Source organism: Gymnoscopelus braueri (assembly GCF_963280865.1).
Source record: "Gymnoscopelus braueri genome assembly, chromosome: 15".
In the NCBI taxonomy this organism is placed as follows: domain Eukaryota; kingdom Metazoa; phylum Chordata; class Actinopteri; order Myctophiformes; family Myctophidae; genus Gymnoscopelus; species Gymnoscopelus braueri.
In genome coordinates this window covers 6,499,203-6,520,462 of record NC_137620.1, presented here as the reverse complement: position 1 = coordinate 6,520,462, position 21,260 = coordinate 6,499,203, and the positions used below count along the sequence as shown (strand labels likewise).

At 41.9% G+C, this 21,260-nt stretch overlaps 1 protein-coding gene and 1 pseudogene across 2 annotated transcripts; one reads left to right on the top strand and one right to left on the bottom strand.

Moving 5' to 3' along the window:
• Positions 1-223: 223 nt before the first annotated feature.
• On the bottom strand, positions 224-8,920 carry LOC308102212 (calcium-binding protein 2-like; the record flags this gene model as incomplete). The annotated part of the gene is made up of 7 exons (XM_080451812.1): positions 224-252; positions 771-918; positions 2,284-2,393; positions 3,216-3,359; positions 4,040-4,070; positions 5,951-6,101; positions 8,823-8,920. The coding sequence occupies 7 exons, from the start codon at positions 8,918-8,920 to the stop codon at positions 224-226; spliced, it is 711 nt and encodes a 236-aa protein (XP_080307938.1).
• A 4,139-nt stretch (positions 8,921-13,059) lies between these two features.
• Positions 13,060-14,200, top strand: LOC308102211 (leukocyte elastase inhibitor-like; annotated as a pseudogene). The gene has a single exon. The product of its transcript is annotated as a leukocyte elastase inhibitor-like (transcript).
• Positions 14,201-21,260: the final 7,060 nt, after the last annotated feature.

Below are 21,260 nucleotides of genomic sequence, written 5' to 3'. Positions count from 1 at the left end.
AGATCGTCTTCAGAGCATTGATCATAGCCGTACCAAATGTTCTATGCAGCACCATCCCAAGTAGTGCGCATACACCGTCATCACAGTTAGGCACACATTATCTTATAGAAGCCTACATACACAGAAGAGATAAACGCTGGTATACTGTACAATGATTCGAACATGTTACAGTAGATGGGCCCACAGTCGACCTCTGTCTGGACGGCCAAAGTCCTCTCACAAGCTAACGAATGGACAGCATCATCACGAACTCTGAAGAGGAGAGAGAAGAGAAGAGAAGAGAAGAGAAGTAATGCCAACAGGGTAAGAGATCAGGATTTGTATTTACTCTGGACAAGAAACTAGTAGAACATGCATGCAGAAAACAGCAGTGGTGTAAAGTACTGTAACTAAGTACATAGGGCTGAAGTGGTTTTGTAATAAAATCAAAATCTACAAAGTAACTAGTAACTAAAGTTTTCTAATAATTGTAGTGGAGTAAAAGTACAATATTTATTTGCCTCTGAGATGTAGTGGAGTAGAAGTAAAAGTAAAAGTACTAAAAATGTGAAATACCCCAGTAGAGTCAAAATACCTCAACATTGTACTTAAGTACAGTACTTGAGTATACATGTACTTAATTACTTAGTTTACACCACTGGGGGTCCCTCCTGTGTCTCTCTCCACCAAAGGTGTCCTTGGCCTGAAAAACGTTGAAGACCCCCTGGTCTAAATGAAACTTTAGAAACACTCATCCACAAACAGTGAGCTCCATTTCCTCTCCCCCTCACCTTCAAAGTCGATGTCTCCGTCCGCGTTGATGTCCAGCTCTTTCATGGACTCCTCCAGCTCTCCCTTCTTCAGCTTCTCCCCCAGCAGGGACTTCACCGCCTCCTTCATTTCCTCCTGGGTGATCTTCCCGTCACCGTCTGTGTCGAACTGAGAGGGATGGAGAGAGAGAGAGAGAGAGAGGAACCATGATGGAACAGTCACTATCATAACCGGACATCTAGGCCTTCTGACCAGTGGTGGAAAAATAACTCACATTTTTTACTTTAATAAGTAAAAGTATCAATACTGCAATGCAGCAATACTCCGTTACAATTAAAAGTCTGGAATTTACTTGAGTAAAAGTACTGGTATCAAAATGTACTTAAAGTAGGCTACAAAGTACAAATTATGCAGAATGTCCCATTTCACGTTTTCAAATGTATAAAATGTATACAAATATTTGCACGCATTGTGTGCTTGTAGATCTGCTATTTTCAAATGGCCGAAATATAGGGTTGAAGTGGTTACTGTGTGTTCTGTAATAATAATCCAAATCTACAAAGTAACTAGTTTTCAAATAATTGTAGTCGAGTAAAGTATAATATTTGCCTCTGAGATGCAGTGGAGTAGAAGTAAAAGTATTGAAAACTAGAAAAAGTGCTCCTCGGAGCACAGGTCTCCGCCAGGTCAGGTAGGTTATTGTGGGGCAGCAATGTTCGGAATTAGCCAATCAGGATGGAATATGAAAAATTGGACGGAACCATCTTGATCACTTGACTTTATGTGTACCGATTTGCATGATGTTTGAATTTGGAGTAATATAAAAATAAAAAGTGTTGCAAAATTGGCCTCCTAGTGGCGCTATAATAGGGCAATGTTAAAAGGGTGGCATTTGTTCTTCAATGTAGTGCGAATGTGCGTGCAAAGTGTCACCACAATCGGACGCTGCATTCATGATTTCTGGCATTTGTGACTTTCGGCCTGGCGGAGACAATTAGAAATACTCAAGTAAAGTAAAAATACCTCAAAATTGTACTTAAGTACAGTACTTGAGTAAGTGTACTGTAGTTACTTTACACCACTGCTTCTGACTCCCACCTCGTCACATACTGACATTGGTCAGCTAGTTTTTAATTGACTAAACCAGCAATACCACAATTTGGGTGTGCTTTTTACCCCCCCCCCCCCCCAATTTAGTCGTCAGGCCAATTGATTCCTCCCCACACACATTTGTGCGTTGTCACTGCTGTTGTATCCTCACCTACCGGTTGAGGAGCCCCCACCGGGAGGACGAAGAGCCTTCATATAGTCCTCCCGCCTAACACTCCCTGCTGACAGGTGCCACCCCCCCCCAGCCCGTAGGATTACTTGCTGTGACAATTATCACCCTCCCTGCCCGAATAGTACGTGTTTGTGTTTGTGTTAAAGTTTTTAAGTTATTAAAGTAAATCACATTCACTGACTATGTTTGAAGTCAATAATTCATGTGTTTTCAGTTATCATGGGGCTTCACACATGAATCAGTGGGCCGACCTGTTGGAAGGCTGATTGCAGCTCCTTGAGCCCCATCATGTCAGCTGTCTCTCCCATCAACCTGGGCGCCATCAGCTCAATGAAGTCATCCAGGTCCATCAACCCGCCCACTGTGGACGAGAGTCACCACATGCAGGTGTGTTCAGTTACAAAGACAGCAAAACATTAAAATAAACAGGGAAATCAAATAATAAATATATGTATGTTTTAAAGAGAACCGTTTCAGCTCCATCGTGGTGGACAAATTTGCAGACATATACATACAGTACATTCATACCCAGTGAGCTGCATTATTATGGCTGTAGGTCTGCTCTAGTTGGTTTTGGTGCTATCAGCATCCTCTGGTGGACAAATGTGTGGACAGTGACATACTGTGCATACAAACAGACTCTCAAACAACCTCATTCAATAGTTTTGCATTGCTTCACAGCTCAACTTACCACATTTCTAAGTACATGAAAGGTAAAAACAGAGGAAAGTATATATTTTCTAATAATATCCAAGTAGGTTAATTTTTTAGAAGGAATCAGATTATATGGAAACAGGGTTCAAGTGTTTAGACATCATTTCTTCAGGGTGATGGAGGTTTGATCCCTGCTACAGTCATGGTGTCACCAATACATTCAGTCCTGTTTCATTCAGCAAATAACACGCAAGTCTCTACTTGCTGCTCCAGTTCTAAATACAAATGAGCCATTTTCAAATGTAAACCACGTTCACATTAGTCTTTTAAAATAGCCTCTTATTGCATTCACTTCAGTCTAACTCGTCAACAGATAATTAAACCCTATATACTTCATTGATTCGGGGTCCCCCAGGGGTGTACACTTGGTCCCCTCCTTTTCCCCCCCTCTTCACCACATCTATTTACCAAAAATAGCAAATCTACAACAAGCTCACAACGCACTGCGCGTCTCCTATGAGTGACTCACTCCTCATTTTGACCTGTTGCACTATTTCCAGCAGTTCCATCTCGGTGGGCATGTAGCCCATGGTCCTCATGCACTCAGCCACGTCTTTGTAGTTCAGATAGCCATCGCAGTCGTAGTCAAACTCCTTGAAGGCCTCAGCCAGCTCTGTGACAAAGAGTTTAATACATTTATGAACAGAGAACAGTTCCGCTGCTTAAACCCATTAAGGCCGGAAACATGTCTGTGTCATTTCTTTTATATCTTTGGCTGTTCAAAAATAGCAGATATACAAGCTCATAGCGCGGCACCGAGTGACGCGCTATGAGCTTGTAGATCTGCTATTTTTTTTTAATTGTGAACATATTTGAATATATATGTTTTTTAAAACGTGCAATTGTAACTCAAATCTTTGCTTCTGGGGGGGTCCCTGGAACAAAACATTTTGAGATGGGGGTCCGCGGCCAAAATTCGTATCTAAAAATGTTTTCTAAATCCTAACAGTATGTTGCTATTTCAGTGGTGCTCCAACTTTTCCATGTCAAGGACCCCCAAAATTATATGTATTTGGCCGCGGACCCCCATCTCAAAATACGTTGTTTCAGGGACCCCTAGCACAGATCGGAGTAAAAAATGTTCGCTTTAAAACACAAATCCTCACGATTTTTCCCAAAAACTGCAGATCTACAAGCTCATAGCACTATGAGCTTGTAGATCTGCTATTTTTGAATAGCCAAATAAATCTAAAAAATGACAGAGATGCTTCCCCGGTCTTAATGGGTTAAACATCAGTGTGATTTTATTACTTTAAATGAACATGACTTGTGGCCATGCACGATGACACTTACCGTCCAATTCAGAGAGAGCCAGTTCTCTTTCCTACATAGAGACAATAAAAAAGGTGTTAAAGTGCACATGGCATGCGCAGCACGCACGCACAACTACTTCAACTATTGTCATGACTGCCAACACGCTTAATTCATTCATACTGAAAACCCTGACCTGTATCTTACAAACAAATGATTCCTTATATAACAACGTAACCACATAAACAAGCTCACAACACGTCGCATTTGCGATGCGTTGTGAGCTTGTAGGATTGGCTATTTTCAAATATAGACAAAGTTATTTATAAAATGTGTGAGGTAGGCCTATGTTGTGTAGTGCATGGTGGTGTGTGTGAGGTTCAGTGGTGGAAGAAGTATTCGGATGTCTTTACTTAATTAAAAGCAGTGGTGGAAAAAGTACTCAAGTAAAAGTAGCAATGCCACAATATAAAAATACTCTGTTACAAGTAAAAGGCCTGTGTTCAAAAATGTTACTTGAGTAAAAGTACAAAAGTATTGGCATCAAAATATACTTAAAGTACCAAAAATAAAAGTACTAAATTGTTTGAAAATAGCAGATCTACAAGCTCGTAGATCGTAGATCGGCTATTTTCAAATAGCCTATGTATAAAATAGGGCTACAGTGGTTAATGTGTGTTTTATACCGTAATAATTTATATCTGCAAAGTAACTAGTAACTAAAGTTTTCAAATAATTGTAGTAGAGTAAAAGTACAATATTTGCCCCTGAGATGTAGTGGAGTAGAAGTAAAAGTATTACAAAGTAAAAATACACAAAATTGTACAGAGTAAATATAATTAGTTACTTTACAGCACTGCTTGTTATTTGTTCACATTTGCCTTTCAGACATTTAGCTGAGGTGGTTGTCCAAAGCAAATCATAATTATAATAAGTAAATAAAGTAGTGGGCTCAACATCAGCATGATTGCATACCGAAAAGGATCCCATGTTTTTGTCTTGAAATGTTGTGATGATGCTATAGTGACCTGGTTAAGCATAATGAAGTGTGGCAGTTAACCTCAAGTAATGGCTATTAATACTGCAGTCCCACCAGGCTTAACCCACAAGAGGATAACACCTACCTGCTGACTGAACCACATACTGTATCACTCAATCAAGAATTAAGCTATATATATATATATATATATATATATATACATTGGCTAACTTTTTTGGTTGTCAACCATTTTGACACACAGTTACAGCAAGCTTGAACACTCCTGATTTTACTTTGTGGCCTGTTTTCTTTATGGTTACTTTCAATTCCAGATCAGAACAGCTATGGGGCAGCTAAAGCCCATTCATTTTTCCCAAAGAGATTTCCGAAAATATATTAATTATTCTAAGCCTGGAACCAAGCCATCCAGGCTGCTGGTTTTATGTCCATAAAACATTTAATTATATGATATACTATATCTAATATAACCCTTTGTTTTGCGGTTAGAATTGTATTTCACAGAAGCCTACAGTATATCGTTGCTGTCCGGCAGGAACCAGCTAACAACATTTTTCTGTTTTAGCATTTTTCCCCCATAAATCAGTGCTATTTGAACACCCTGTGTGTTGATGAAAAAAATATTGAACAAATGAAAAGTATTAAAAAGTGCTTCTGACAAAACCAGCCAACTCCACTGGATCCTCAAACTTTCTGCTAAAGCAGCTAAATCCAGCAAAGGAGGTTGGAGCTGGTTTTGCTGACTCCAGGCTTTTGACCTCCAACCTCATTGTGAGCTTGGAGGTCCATTCAGCTGTTCTTATCAATGATGAACAAAACCTCCTAACTTTTGTTTTTGTCATTTCCTGAAAAATGAACATTTTGGAGTTAGCTGATTGCTGCCGGACTGCAGATTTGTGGCACCACAAAATCGCCACCACTGCTATGCCCTATTACCTGCAAGCTACTGTACGTACCGCTCCAAACACGCTGTTTAGCACAGAGTTGTACACTTTGTTCATTTTTTCGACGTCTACTACTTTCTTTGCCTTCTTGGAGGATTTCTTCTTAGGCACGTCGCCGATGGAGCTCGATGACGACCCCCGCGCGGAGGACGTCGGGGTACTGCTGTAAGTTGGACAATAAAAGCCGGTGTAAAATATCCACTTCCAACAGCTCAAGGGAGACAAAGATACCGTCATGACTGTCCTACTACTCTACTATCCTACTATATAACAGGAGGGAAACAGTGTACTTCTGTCCTGTCTGCTCACCCATTTTCAAAAATGCTAAAAACAATTTAAGTTTGAGAAATCAAAGATGGATACACCAACCCAGTGAGGAGAAAAATGTATAAGAACACGTAACTGAAGTCACGTAACTACTGCTACTGTGTGGCTTGTTGCTGACACAATTGATGAGACCATTTTGTAATGAAAGCTTCTGCACTTTATAGACCAAACACATACTGAGCCACTCTGCTACACTCATTCCCCATTGACCTCCTCCCACCGGAAAACCCTATCTGGGTCACGGCACCAATGTAACTCCCAGTGGGGATACTAAAGCCAACACAACTAACTAAATAGTAAAATCGTGAAAATGTGTACAAAAATCTTTGCTTCTGGGGGGGTCCCTGGAACAAAATATTTTACAAATGTTCACTTTAAAAAATCTATATTCAAAGATTTGCACAAATTTAAAAAAGCTTATATATACAAAGGCTCAGATATACAAGCTCATAGCGCGGCACTCGGTGCAGCGCTATGAGCTTGTATATCTGCAATTTTTATATAGAAAAATAAATCTAAAATGACACAGATGCGTTCCCGGTCTTAATGGGTTAAAGACAAGTCCTTTATAATTTTGTACCATTGAGCTGGCTCCCTCTCTGCTGTTTTCTCCTGGGTGTGTGTATGTAACGCCCCGGTATTCGAACCTGTGTCTCCCTCACGGGACACTAAGCCAAACATCTTATCCACTAGCCTAAAGGAAAACTACCCTTAACCGGGGGTGATATTAGGCCTCTCACACTACTATCCACAAGTTTGCTAGGGAGCTTACTGGGGAAAAGGGCGTGTGTGAATTATGGACATCACTTCCTATAGATGGGTTTCCGCGCGACGTCATCACAGAGCAGAGTGTGCAATCTGCGCATGCGGGAGGTAGAACGACCCGGAAGTGCCATTCACTCTATTGTTATTTTCGGGATTTAGATAGGCATAATGCTGCTATTATAGGCATAATAGGCATAATGCTGCTATTATATACAGACAGATACAACTTCCGACAAATCATTTTTATTGAGTAAAGAAGATATTACAAACTGCATCATTTAATCTACTTTCATTAAACCCGGTGAAGACCATTTATTTTATCAATGTACAATGGCCAGAGCTGCTGCGGGTAATAGCGCCCTCTACAGGCTCTTCCCTCCACTGCGCGCGCATCATCCTCTCATGTTTACAAACGGGAAACCCATCTATAGTCAGACATTCAAATTCATTTGTGGGATCCGTGTAATGTGGGAACGCAACCTGGCAGAAATCAAAAACGGTCATATTAGTCTGCCTACTTACCCTACAAGACCCTCCCCCACACACACACAGATGATTCAAATTAAAAATCAATGCTTATTATCAAGCGCTGAAGTCACTTAGCAAGTAGCCTCGATCTCCAGACTTTTATTGTTTAGTTTTGCTAAAAAATAAAAGCCTGGAGGAACGCGTCGGTGTACCCGGTATAGGAAGTGTTTCATTTCCCCAACCAACCAGAGTGCAGTGGGCGTCGCTCGTAATGTTGTGTTAACGGGGCGGGGGTTGACGGACAGATCGGTGAACCAATGGGATCAGGCGCAGTCTCTCTGCGCCTCTATACACCCGCCTCTCTATACACAAAATCAGGAGCGTTGGTGCAGCTTACTTAGCAAGTAGCCTAGGAGCAATACCATTTTCGGGTTTCTGATCCGGTCGAGCGGCCGGAACCCGCACAAGCCGGAACCACAGTGCATGTGCATCACCCCCAAATAATTCCCCGCGATCAAGGGCATTTTAATTTTAGGGCCTACCCAATAAAACCCTTGATGTGACGTAGTTTAGCTTATAGGATTAGTTTGTTTGGTATATCCATCCTTTATTCCAACTCGTAGCGACTGGTGAGACTAAACTAGTAGTTATACTTGATTTAGCATTTAAATGCTAACTGGGGGAACCAAAACAAAGCGGCGCTGAAAAACCGGAACCCACACACCCGGAACCACAGGGTTTTTTCCCCAGTAGGCTTGGCCTAGACCGGATCACACGGGCCATTTCATAACGAATACCAGGCTTTAATCCTCCGAGGTGGAAAGTCTGGTGACGCGAGGTTACTTAGCAAGCACTATTTAATCCCCATGCAGAGATTCAGGTGTCACAGCAGGAGAGCTGAACATTGATCATTAACTTGTATCAGCTGCGTGGAGGGAGATCTTGTAGGTTAAGTAGGCAGGCTAATATGAGCCTTTTTTTCTGTCAGGTTGTGTTCCCACATTATTATTGACTGACACGGATCACTCAAATCAATTGAATGACTGACATAACAGGAAGTGATGCCCATAATTCAACCCAAAGCTTCGCACTGGAAACTCGTGGATAACAGAGGAGAGCACAATTAGACAATTCGAGACACGGCTGATCAATTAACCCTGGCACTCTGAGTCAACTTTTTTTTTAAACTTATTTCTTCAGCTCAAACATTTATATATATAAATACATATATATATTTTTTAGCTGTATATCCTCATGTATTTCATGTGTGTCACTACTCACTATCCCAGTCAGAGAACAGATATTGGTATGAATCTATTCTTACCCATCTGCAGAAGCTATAGAGCCATCGGCAGTGGCTGCACTAGTGACAGAGGCGGCGGAGGTGACGGAGGTGACAGAGGCGGCCCTTTCCTTTGACATGCTGTGGACAAAATACATGTTTCAAGTTTTCCGTACTGCATTGCAATTTTCCAAACACCTATGTTTCCAGTACTGTTCCTATGTGGGTCAGGTCATGCCAGAAGCAGACTCAAACTAGAAAAAGTGCTCCTCGGAGCACAAGTCTCCGCCAGGTCAAGTAGGTTATTGTGGCCTCCTGGTGGTGCTATAATAGGCCAATGTGAAAAGGGTGCCATTTCTTCTTAGGCCTGGCACGGCAATTGGACACTGCATTCATGATTTGAGGCGTTCTGTTTAAAAAAATTGGTTTGCTAAATTAGACCTGCTGGTGGCGCTATAACAGGCCAATGTTAAAAGGGTGGCATTTGTTCCTCAACATAGTGTGAATGTGCGTGCAAAGTTTGACCGCAATAGGACGCTGCGTTCATGATTTGCGGCATTTTGTTCAAAACAAGCCACTACTGCGAACTTTAGATGTCAATCTTAGCCAATCAGGATGGAATATGAAAAATCAAACACATCCGTATTGATCACATGACTATAGAGATCATGTGTACCGATTTGCTTGAAATTTGGATAAAATCGGAAAGAATAATATAAAAAGAATTGTTTTACATAAGTCGGCCTCCTGGTGGCGCTATAAAAGGCAGATGTTAAAAATGCAGGGCAAAGGTTTTTCCTTGACCTCTAGGGAATGTGCATACAAAGTTTTACACAGATCGGTGCAGTTATAGGTAAAAACACGAATCGGCCTGTTATAGCGCCACCATGAGGCTGATTCTAAAATATTCAAGTGGCATTTATTCCTCGGCATAGTGGAAATATGCGTGCAAAATTTCACTGGAATTGCATGCTGTGTTCATGATTTGAGGCATTTTGTTCAAAACGGAGCACTCCTGCAAACTTTGGAAGCCATTTTTAGCCAATCAAGATGGAAAATGGAAAATCAGACAGATCCGTGTTGATCACATGACTATAGAGATACTGTGTACCGATTTGCGTGATGTTTGGATAAAATCTGTATGAGTAATATCCAAAAATGTGTTTTGCACAAATGGGCCTCCTGGTGGCGCTATAACAGGCCCATGTGAAAAATGTGGGGCAGAGGTTCTGAATTGGCATCCAGGGAGTGTGTGTGCACAGTTTCGCAGAGAGCGGGCCAACGGTGCCGGAGATTAGCTGTTCGCAGACAGATGGACACACGGACACACGTATAACATACTCTCTCGCCATGCCTTTCGGCCTGGCGGAGACAACTCAAAGTAGGCCAGAACAGTGTTTTTTTAATGCCCAAGGCACACCAATGCAAGTAACATTTTCAATGCACTCCTGTATTCATAGTGAAAATAGCCAATCTATAAGCTCACAACGTATCACATCACGACACCAGGTTGAACGTGATTACAATATGTGTTTTAGTTTAGGGTATTAGCCTCCGTTTTGGGAAATGAGTGCGCACAAAGTACACGTTCACAAAAATAATGTATAACTTTTTGTATAGTTGTATATTACAATAATAATGGGTGGTTGTCACAAAATCCTAAAGCACACCTGGACCCCTGGCCATTGTTTGTGCTTGCGTGCATAAAATAAAATAAAATAAAATAAATCTTGTTTGTAATGTCCAAAGCTGCCTACTAATGATGTCACTGGTAGGCAGGTTTCTGAACTAGCAAGTCTCTGTGGACACACTCTGAGACACAGGACGAGTAGACAGAAATCTTTCTATCTTACAATGAGCATTAGTGAGGACCAATATATGAAGATAGGTTGGAAATGGGTGAAGTGCTCCTTTAAGTATGGTACGGTTAAAGGAGTATTTCACCCCCAAAAAATACTTATTTTCTATCAATTACACACCTGAAGCATTGAATTCATGGAGATTTTTTGGTTTCTATCGCATTCCTAAACCAGTAATTTGATAACCGGCGGTCTCTCCGGTAGGAGACACAAAGGAGAGTCTTTGTGTTATGCATTAATAATAAAGATGCATTAGCATCTTTATTATTATCATCAAATTATAGGCTCAGGAATGTGACAAAAACAAAACAAATATCCATGAATTCAATGCTTCACGGGGTGTGTAATTGATAGAAAATAAGTAATTATTTGTGTGAACCACTCCTTTAAGGTAAGTATGGTTATTTCATTTTATTTGGCTTACCTGGTTCTCTTGAATTAAAAAAGAAGAATTCAAGCCAGAGTGGTTGATTATATCCTTCTATTCCCGCTTTCAACTGTAGCACTCCCAGTGATTCTGCTGTCCTGTCCTCCTCTCCTTTCCCTCTCTGCTCTCTCTCTTCCTCCAGAGGATTAGCCGCTATAGGCTTACCTGGCTAAAAGTACAGCAACAGATTAGAAAGCAAAACATGTGGTGGCTGACATGACTTGAAGAGGTTTACAACGTGCTGCCAAACAAGGCTAATCACGTGCAGGCTTGCTCAGTATCAACTACAACCAGTGGTGGAAAAAGTACTCAAGTGTTTTACTTAAAGGAGGAGTTCACCCAAAAAATTACTTATTTTATATCAATTGCACACCCCACGAAGGCTTGAATTCATGGATTATTTTTTGTTTTTGTTGCATTCCTAAGCCAATAATTTGATGGCCGTGTGTATTTCCGGTAGGAGACACAAAGAATCTACTTTGTGTCTCCTACCGGATACATTAGCTGGTAGGAGATGGGAATCAAATTATTAGTTTAGGAATGCAACAAATCCATGAATTCAAGGCTTCATGGGGTGTACAATTGATAGAAAATAAGTCATTTTTTGGGTGAACTCCTCCTTTAAGTAAAAGTTTCAATACTACAATGTAGAAGTACAAGTACAAGTACAAGTACAAGTAAAAGTCCAGAATTAAAAATGTACTTGAGTAAGAGTACAACAGTATTGGTATCAAAATGTACTTAAAGTACCAAAAGTAAAAGTACTAAAATAGCAGATCTACAAGCTCACAACGCGTTGTTGAGTTTGTAGATCGGCTATTTTCAAATAGCATAGGTTTAAAATAGGGCTAAAGTGGTTAATGTATGTTTTATAACGTAATAATGTATATAGTAAGTAACTAAAGTTTTCAAATAATTGTAGTGGAGTAAAAGTACAATATTTGCCTCTGAGATGTAGTGGAGTAGAAGTAAAGGTATAGCGCCTCCCCCATGACAGCCAGGGCGCCTGATGGAGGAGAAGGGAACTGGATGGAATAACGTGTTCCTTCCACGCGCTACGTCCAACCAGGGAAACTCCCCCCTGTCAGGTGACAAGAAGGTCAGTTGGCTCTCATGCATTGAAGGAGGCATGAGCTCGGCCCTGGCCTCCCTAGGCTGGTGAGGGGTGTAGCGCCCAGGATCACTTAGCAAATTGGCACTGGGTGAAAAATAAGGGTTACAAAATTGTGGGATAAAAAAAAAAGTAAAGGTACTTAAAGTAAAATTTTGAGGTACTTTTACTTTACTGGAGTATTTCCAATTGTCTAAATTGGAAATACTCCAGTAAAGTAAAAGTACCTCAAAATTTTACTTTAAGTACAATCTTGGTATTCTATATATATATGGTATTCTATATATATATGGTATTCTATATATATATAGTCTTCTTGGTATTAAGATAGAGTGGAAAGTACCTAGTGTTCGCTATATCTCTGACGGGGCCTCATCACTGCTAGGCTACTCTTGTCAGACTGCAGCTAGTTTGATAATGTGGTAGATATATATATTTATATGAAGGACAGGGGATATTGTGCTGGTGTTTATTTATATTGGCACTCACCCAGGGGTGTGGATCAGATCAAAACAAAAAAGTCAAAGTGTATTTTTCAACCATTTACTGGCCAGCTCAATAACAGACCACATAGTACATACCTGGTTTGTGGTTGGTTGGTGAAAGAGGAAGAAAAGTAGACAGTAACAGTAAGAAAGGTAATAGAATTCCATATTTGGGCAACGCCATGTTTGGGCAAGACTGACTCTGAACATGGCCGGTATCATGGTGACATCATAGTGATGAGCATTATTGAATCAGAATCAGCTATCAGATATTGACACATCACAGGTTTCCATAGAAAAAGGTTGTCGCTGGACATTTGGACATTGGTTAAGAAGTTGTAACATTTAGAAATTGGGCCAAAGTCGTTACATTATAGGACATTGGTCATTGATCACAATGCCATCCCCAACGCCCCTGGCAGCGGCCTGCAACACATTTTCCCTGTCTCTGTTCAAACAGCTGTCAGACAATAACAACACTGGCAATGTTTTCTACTCTCCCCTTAGCATCTCCTCTGCTCTGGCCATGGTGCTGCTGGGGGCCCGTGGTAACACAGCCGCACAGATATCAGAGGTCATGCACTTTAAGGATGACGTCCACATGGACTTTTCTAAGCTTATGAATGACCTGAACAAGGACGTCCTACACCCTCAGCCTGGCCAACCGCCTGTATGGAGAGCAGTCCTACCAGTTTGTGGAGGAGTTCTTAAGTGCCACCAGAAAGCACTATGATGCACAGCTGGAGCCTGTGGACTTCATTGGCAACGCAGACGGAGCCAGGCTGAACATCAACAGCTGGGTGGAGAAACAGACACAAGATAAAATCAAGGACTTGCTTGCCCCAGGTGTGGTGGATGGATGTACCAGACTGGTGTTGGTCAATGCCATCTACTTCAAAGCCAAATGGGACAAGTCGTTCCATAAGGACTTCACCTGGGATAGACGGTTCAGACTCAGCAAGACTGAAAGCAAGCCGGTGAAGATGATGTACCAGGAGGATACGTTCCCTCTTGCCTTCATTCCTGAGGTCAACAGTCAGGTCCTGGAGCTGCCCTACACAGGGAAAGACCTCAGCATGCTTATCTTTCTGCCAGTTAAGATGGAGGACGATACGACAGGCCTGGAGAAACTAGAAAAGGAGCTAACCTATGAAAGGTTTGTGGTCTGGACCAATCCAGCTAAGATGAAGCACATACACATTGATCTGTCTCTGCCTCGTTTCAAGATGGAGACGACATATGACATGAGCGACACCTTGATCAAACTGGGCATGGTGGACGCCTTTGACATCATACAGAGTGACTTCTCCGGCATGTCTCCAGCCAACGACCTGGTGCTTTCCAAGGTGGTGCACAAGGCCTTTGTGGAAGTGAACGAGGAGGGCACTAAGGCAGCTGCCGCCACTTCAATTGGAGCTGTTATGTGCGCGAACGAACCGAGTCCCAGCATCTATGCTGACCACCCCTTCCTCCTCTTCATCCGACACAACCCCACCATGAGCATCCTCTTTGCAGGCCGATACTGCTCCCCTCCTTGAGTTGGATCTCAGCTCAACTCTGGTTCATGGGTACCTGGACCACAGTTAGTTTATTCTTTTACATGCTCATTCATTACATTCACTTAGGGCGGATTCAGACTGAGTCCGATTGATTCAAACCGTTCCCGAGTACGATTGGCCTCTCGCAGCTGGCCAGTATTCACATTGGCCAATATTCTTCCACACTCGAGACCATTTCATTTAACAGTAATGGTAAATATGTGCCTCATGGGGGCGCTGTGGACTATGGGGCTTTGGGAGAGAGAATGTCATTCACAGAAGAAAAGTCACTTGTCAGAGTCTAGAGTGAATAATAAAGTTTGACGGTGTTCCTGATGTTGTCTTGAGTTATAATAACAACAGATCAACCATACACAACCAAAGCATTGTGTGCACTGGTCTTTGAAACCTCGAAATGTAACGTCGTCTCTGTTAATATGATATTGGCGTCACGGACGCATCCTTGGTATTTTAGCAGTGATGTCACAGACTAATCCTTAGTATATTTGCCAGACCCAGGGGGTCGGCCTACAGGAGGCTTTGTCGGTCGGTCGGTCGGTCTGTCCCTCTTTTCCTACCCAGCCATTCAGATTTCAACCACTAGGGGTCTGGCAGAACCAGGTGTCCAGGTCTCCTGGTCTGGCACGGAAGCTCTGAAAATGATCAGAGTGTAGGAGCCAAAATATATATTTTGCTTGTTACGGGGCCAGAGCTCAGCTCTGGACCTGTCTTAATGTTCCCCTCTTTTTTCTTCTGCCACTTTTCGCAGTTCTGGCTGAACCGTGCATACGCTTTTTATGAAACTTGGCCATATGGTAGATGGTCATGAAAAACTATCAAGAAATAATTCTCACAATCTTTCGTCAAAAGGTGGCGCTATAGCAAAATGCCAACTTTGAACAGGTACAACTCATGCCCTGTTTGACCTACAGCCATGAAACTTCAATATACATATGCGTCTACTCATGATCAACAACTTTCACACTCTGACTTTTGACCTCTGACCTTTAGATCTCCCACCATTTTGAATTATATGAAAAACAGTTAAAACCTATCTCCTCCTGGGATTTTTGAGTAATCTGCACGAAACGTTTTACACATGAACTTTGGACCTATGCCGACAAACATGTGCAAAAGATTTTCCATAAGTGAAAAAATGAAGCTTTAATGAGCCAATGAATATTGCAGTTTTATGACAATTATTCATCTGCCCCTAACACATACATGCAGACTCACATTTCTTTGAAACTTTGCAGTAATGTTGAGGGTCATTCCAAATATCACTGAAACCAATCTTACTCCAATTGGTCAAAGGGGGGCGCTATAGCGATTTTTTGAAAATGCAAACTTTAAACAGGCAAAAGTCATGCCTCGTTTGGCCGACAGCCATTAAACCTGCTTACACATGTGCCTTGACTCATGAGGAACACATCTATCACGTTGACCAGTAAGCTCCGCCCTTAGATTGTCCGCAATTTGGAGCAGTTTGAAAAACACTTAAACCCAGGATTTTCCAGCTATTTGCGTGAAACTGTATCATCTGTGTGATCTCTTTTTTCACAGTTTCTGTCTGTTGGTCCAATGCCTTCTCCCTTAAACGAATGCCTCACAACACCAAGGTTGCCAGTTCAAGCCTCACTTGATGCAGGCTTCATTTAAAGTGCATTGCAAACAACAAGATTATTAATGAATACATATGCAATTGATAAAGATAACATGAAATGCTTATCTGAGAAGGTATGTTTTTGCAATGTATGACATACTTCATTCTGAAAATAGCCGATCTACAATCTCAAAACTTTTCAGATAGCAACGTGTTTCTGAGCTTGTAGATCGGCTGCTTTCACTGGTTCACTTTTATCTTCAACAGACAACCTTAGCCTGGACAAAGCTATAGCACTATAGGTAGTGTTGCAGCCTGTCAATCCGAAGGTTAAGGGTTCGATTCCTGTTAATGGCAATAGGTTGAGATGTCCAATCAATCCATTCTGCTTCCATCTCTCTCTCTCTCTCTCTCTCTTCAATCTATTATGTTTCCATGTCTCTCTCTCTCTTCAATCTATTCTGTTTCCATGTCTCTCTCTCTCTCTCTCTTCAATCTATTCTGTTTCCATGTCTCTCTCTCTCTCTCTCTCTCTCTCTTGAGGGGTGGCCATAGCTGAGTGGTTAGTGAGCCAGCCTAGGGAGCCAGAGGCCCTAGTTGCCTCAGGTACGATTCCAGGCCAGGCCAGCAAATGAAATTTGTCCCTGAGCAAGACTCTTAACCCCTAATTGCTCACAGGCCCTCTGCCCTCATTGGAAACAAGACCGCAAGGACTTTCATGAACGGACCTGTTAAAGGAATTATCCTTATCTCTTCAATCTATTCCGTTTCCATGTCTCTCTCTCTCTCTCCGATCTACAATCTCACAACTTTTCAGATAGCAACGTTTTGTGAGCTTGTAGATCGGCTACTTTCACTAGTTTTCGTTCCGAGGAGACACAAAAATGCCTTTATTGGTAAATGGTTTGTGAACCAGTGATCTAGAGTTGTTCGGGACACAGAGGCTTGGTTCATAATGGACGGAAATACTTATAATTATCAACAGACACTACCAGGGAGGCCATATATCTAGCTCAATGAGAAGAGAGGCAACCTCAGAGTCCGTAGATCGCTGGTCCGACCCCTGTCCGCGACAATCTATTGAGGTGATCATGATTTGACATTCTTGTGTTTACATATAGTGTTTCTTGAGGATAGGCTTAGGCGTTGTTTTACTGAGGTTAGGGTTAGTGAGGGTTTAAAATGCTCATTTGTTAATTGCATGGTCTTCATTCTCTCAAGTTAATTCTTCTATGTTTCTATGGCTTATTGTGCATATTACTTATCATTGCTTCTTTCTGTTTTCTTTCTGCATTCCCTGGCCCCGCTTATCGCTGCTTGCAGCTATATTGTTGATCTTATTTTTGTTAGTTTTTTTCCCACGCTTTGTTTTGATGTCTCATTTCCTAATTGATTGATTAGCTCCTGCTGTGTGTCTGCTAATTATCTTTGGTTTATGTCAGGTGTGTGTCTCGGGCAAGGAGGCATTCAGTTAGTGAAGGGGGGTGAGCTAGGCTCAATATTTTCTGTTGATCGTTTACGTTTTTTCACCTTTAATTGTAACTTTAGAAATGTGCAGATACCCTGTATACACTTATACTGTATGTTGGTTTGTTTACTGTTGAGTGAGAAAACAATGTTGCACATTAAGCTAATCATCTGGGGACCCCCAAAATATTTGTTTTGCCCCTGGGGTAATTTGGGAATCACTAGGGTTCAAGTGGTTAAAATGTTACTTTACTATTTAATAGTACATGGTAAATAAATAGTAAATCTGACAGTTAATTTGCTCTACTTGTCTCCACAGCTACTAATGAGGCGCAGTTTACGGAGCTAGTTCAGGCCAGGCAACTCAAGGGATTGGGCTAACCGATCAGGTGACTAAGTCACATGCACTCTTCTCCTGGTCGGTGAGTTATAAGTAATGCTCTGCCTACCTGTTCAGTCTGGTTGCGCTCTTCTGCTGCTCTGACGTGCGACGCTGCTGCTGCTCTGCTGCCGAGATCCTGCCGGATCTGCTGCCCTTGCTTGCTACGTATGCTGCTGACCATGAATAGTCTCATATTGTTCCTTGGTTGATGGCTATTGGCGTGCTGCCATTGTCCATGCTGCGCTAATCATAGCTACTCAGCTGTGTGCTACTGGTTCTAAACGTGGTATTACTTTCTTTACTTAAGTTAAAAATCGCTTCCTAAACGCTCAGCTCAAAAGCAGTAGCGTTCGTCATTGATCGATCTCAGTATGGTCAACTAGAGAGTGTAGAAATAGAGTAACGACACGCTTGATTCCGCCGCAAACGGGCTCCTTGGGTATAGTTCCAAACATTGGGACTGCCTGCCTCATTGAGATAGACGGAGCACTTCCGCATTCCATTCTTACAATGGGAGTCGACGCTAGTGTCAGAACTCTCTTTATGGCACTGGGTTAACGGTAGTTCACCAACAGTGTTGCTTAAGTTTCTGTTCCTTATCGTAGCAACGATGGGCTTGGGGTTCTGTTATGGTCCCCAGTTTAGCGTGTATTTGTTCAAAGTAGTTCACTTTATCTCAAGATTGGGTTTCTAGACCTAGTTGCTTGCTTCTCTCTCAAAAGATGACATCACCGATCTATCGTTCACAGAGGAACGGATGCGCGCGATAGGGCTGGTAAGTGCTACTGCCATGGTAGATAGAGAGAGAGGGCATGGCGTCACTTTGTGAGCCGCTTTGCTGTTCTGGCTCTAATGTTCAGATTAATATCTTTATGTAGGCTACTGGTTAAAACACGGATATGCTCAGTTGGCTGCATCTTGCTTAATTTATAGTTATTGTATTCATGGATAGTTCAGTGGCTTTAGACGGTACTCTTATTCTGAAGAGCTCGTCCACCGGATGTTGTTTGAGGCTTATAGTTGATGACCGAACACTTCTCTACCCATGCGAAGGAGAGAGGGGAAGCTAACTTGTGAGTAGTGTTCAAGAAGTAGTTGCACTGCAGTTTAAATGTTAATGCTGCTAGAATTCATTGAAATTAGTTATCTCTCGTGTAGCTGTCTGGCATCTATTTGCAGAGTAGGAAAACTCACCGTTCATGTTGATGCTAAAATTGCAGCACTAAATTGCTGCCATCATCTCAATGTTCATGTTAGTGCTGAAGTTGCTGTACTAAATTGTACTAGATTGCTGCCATCAACACGATGGTCTCCATTATGCTAAAGCTCCTCACTGCATGCTTCTACTGTTCAGATTATGCTAGTCGTTCTTCAACTGCTACTAACTGACTGCTGATCATGATTAGGCTAAAACTGCTGCCATTTTTCTGCAGTCAATGCATGCTACTCATACTAGTGCCATCATGATGATCATGCTAATTATGTTGACTGCATTCCTAGGCTACTGCATTAATGCTACTCATTCTGCAATTGCTGGCAAAATGTCTGCTAATCATGATTATGCTAATGATGTGGACTACATTGCTACCACTGCTATAATCGACTAATGCTGCTAGTACTAAAAAAAAAAAAATTGCTGCAAACGTGCCGATCATGAACATGCTAAGTTACTACTAGTGCTATGGCCACTACCTCATTAATACTGCATTCATCTACCTCACATTTAGCAATTGAAAGCAATATCACGCAAAGTCATTTATCAGCATTTATTGATATTCTGCTTTGTGCTTCTTTTTCCATGTCCGGCTTAATGCATGGTGATGGGATGCCTAATGCCGATGGGGATGAGTGCTGTTCACCTTGGATACTGGGGAAGTCAGGTTTGCAGGCCTCGTGTCTTCAACAGTGACAGTGTCAGTGTCAAATCATGTAGCAGTTCAATTGCTCTAATATGTGGTGGAGGTAAAGTAGGCCGTTTCATATTACGATGAAATAATCAAATGAACTTGCAGTGCAGATTAGACGTTATTGGTTGCATTCTACCGTTGTTATGCTCTTTTATTGCTAAATTACACTTAAGGATCAGGATGAGCTAAAGGGATTCTCATTTTACTGCATACACTTGGATAAGAGATGGTAGAGACGTTGTAGCACAGGCTAACACGGTACGTTTGCTTCTTGTAGAAGCTTCAGATTGTCGTAGCACAGCATGTTTGCTTATGTGGAAGCTTTAGATTGTTTGTAGCACAGGCTAGCTCAGCATGTTGCTTCTATGTGGAAGATTAGATTGTTGTAGCACAGGCTAGCACAGCATGTTTTGCCATGTGGAGGCGAATTGTTTAGCACAAGCTATCACAGCATGTGTTGCTTCTTATGTGGATAGCTCTGGATTGTTTGTAGCATAGGCTAGCACAGCATGTTTTGCTTCCCACGTGGGAGCTCGGATTGTTCGTAGCACAAGCTAATACAGTTGTTTTGCTTCTTATGTGGAAGCTTGGATGGTCGGTAGCACAAGCTAAACACAGCATGTTTTACTTCCCATGCGTAAAGCTATCAAATTGATTGTAGCACAAGCTAACTCAGCATGGCTTGCTTATGGGGATAGCTCTGGATTGTGGTAGCACAAGCTATCATGGCATGCTTGCTTCCATGTGGAAGGTATATGGTACAGTATATAGAAAAGTTGGTTGCCAAGTGATGTTGTCATGTTATGAGCAACAAGCTTACAGAAGTAAAGTTATTGCAACAGGATAGATGGTGGGGCTTTAGTAGAGTCAAGATATCAGTCATTTGTCAATGTTGGCTGGTGCGCACCAATCCGCGAAATATCTCGCAGGACGGATAAAGAGGGACTCCGATCCTGGCTGCTCCTGTTATCAATAGTTACACTATGTTGATGGGCTCTTTGCTTTTCTCATGCTTATCAAAAGCTGGGTGACTGGAAGTCTTTGTCCCCGTATAAAAGGCGCTGCTTTATCCGCCAGATTGGGATGCTCACGGCATATTTGGCACCACAACACGGTGTGTTCATCACTGGTGACGAGTGTTGCAGCGCAACCAGCAACTTGCGGTGTGCAACTGACTGTGTCAGGATTTGAGGCCACACTCGCGCATTGGCGTGCAGCATGCGTCCCCACACATCCACAGTGAAGCACGCACTTTTCACTGGATGTGTGAGTGGTTTCAGGAAGTAAATTTGCTTGTCTTCTGCTTCTCTAAATCTATGGGGTGATGGTCCTCACGAGTTTACGTAGATATTGGTTAATAAGGATGACATTCTGCAGGCAAAAAGCTCATGAGTATGAGTGCTCTCGCTGTTCTATCGCTAATTCAATAAATGCTGCTTGAGCATTATTGACGCTTTAATTACAACTCGGGTGGATTGCTGGGGATTTAGTTTAGTGGTGATGTCATGGTGCTAAAAAAATGTTGGTTTATTTATAGCGCTAAAAAATGTTGGGTTTCTATGGCAGCGTTAAAAAATGTTGGGTTTCTATGGCAGCGTTAAAAAATGTTGGGTTTCTATGGCAGCGTTAAAAAAGATTTGGGTTTTCTATGGCAGCGTTAAAAAATGTTGGGTTTTCTATGGCAGCGTTAAAAAAAATTGG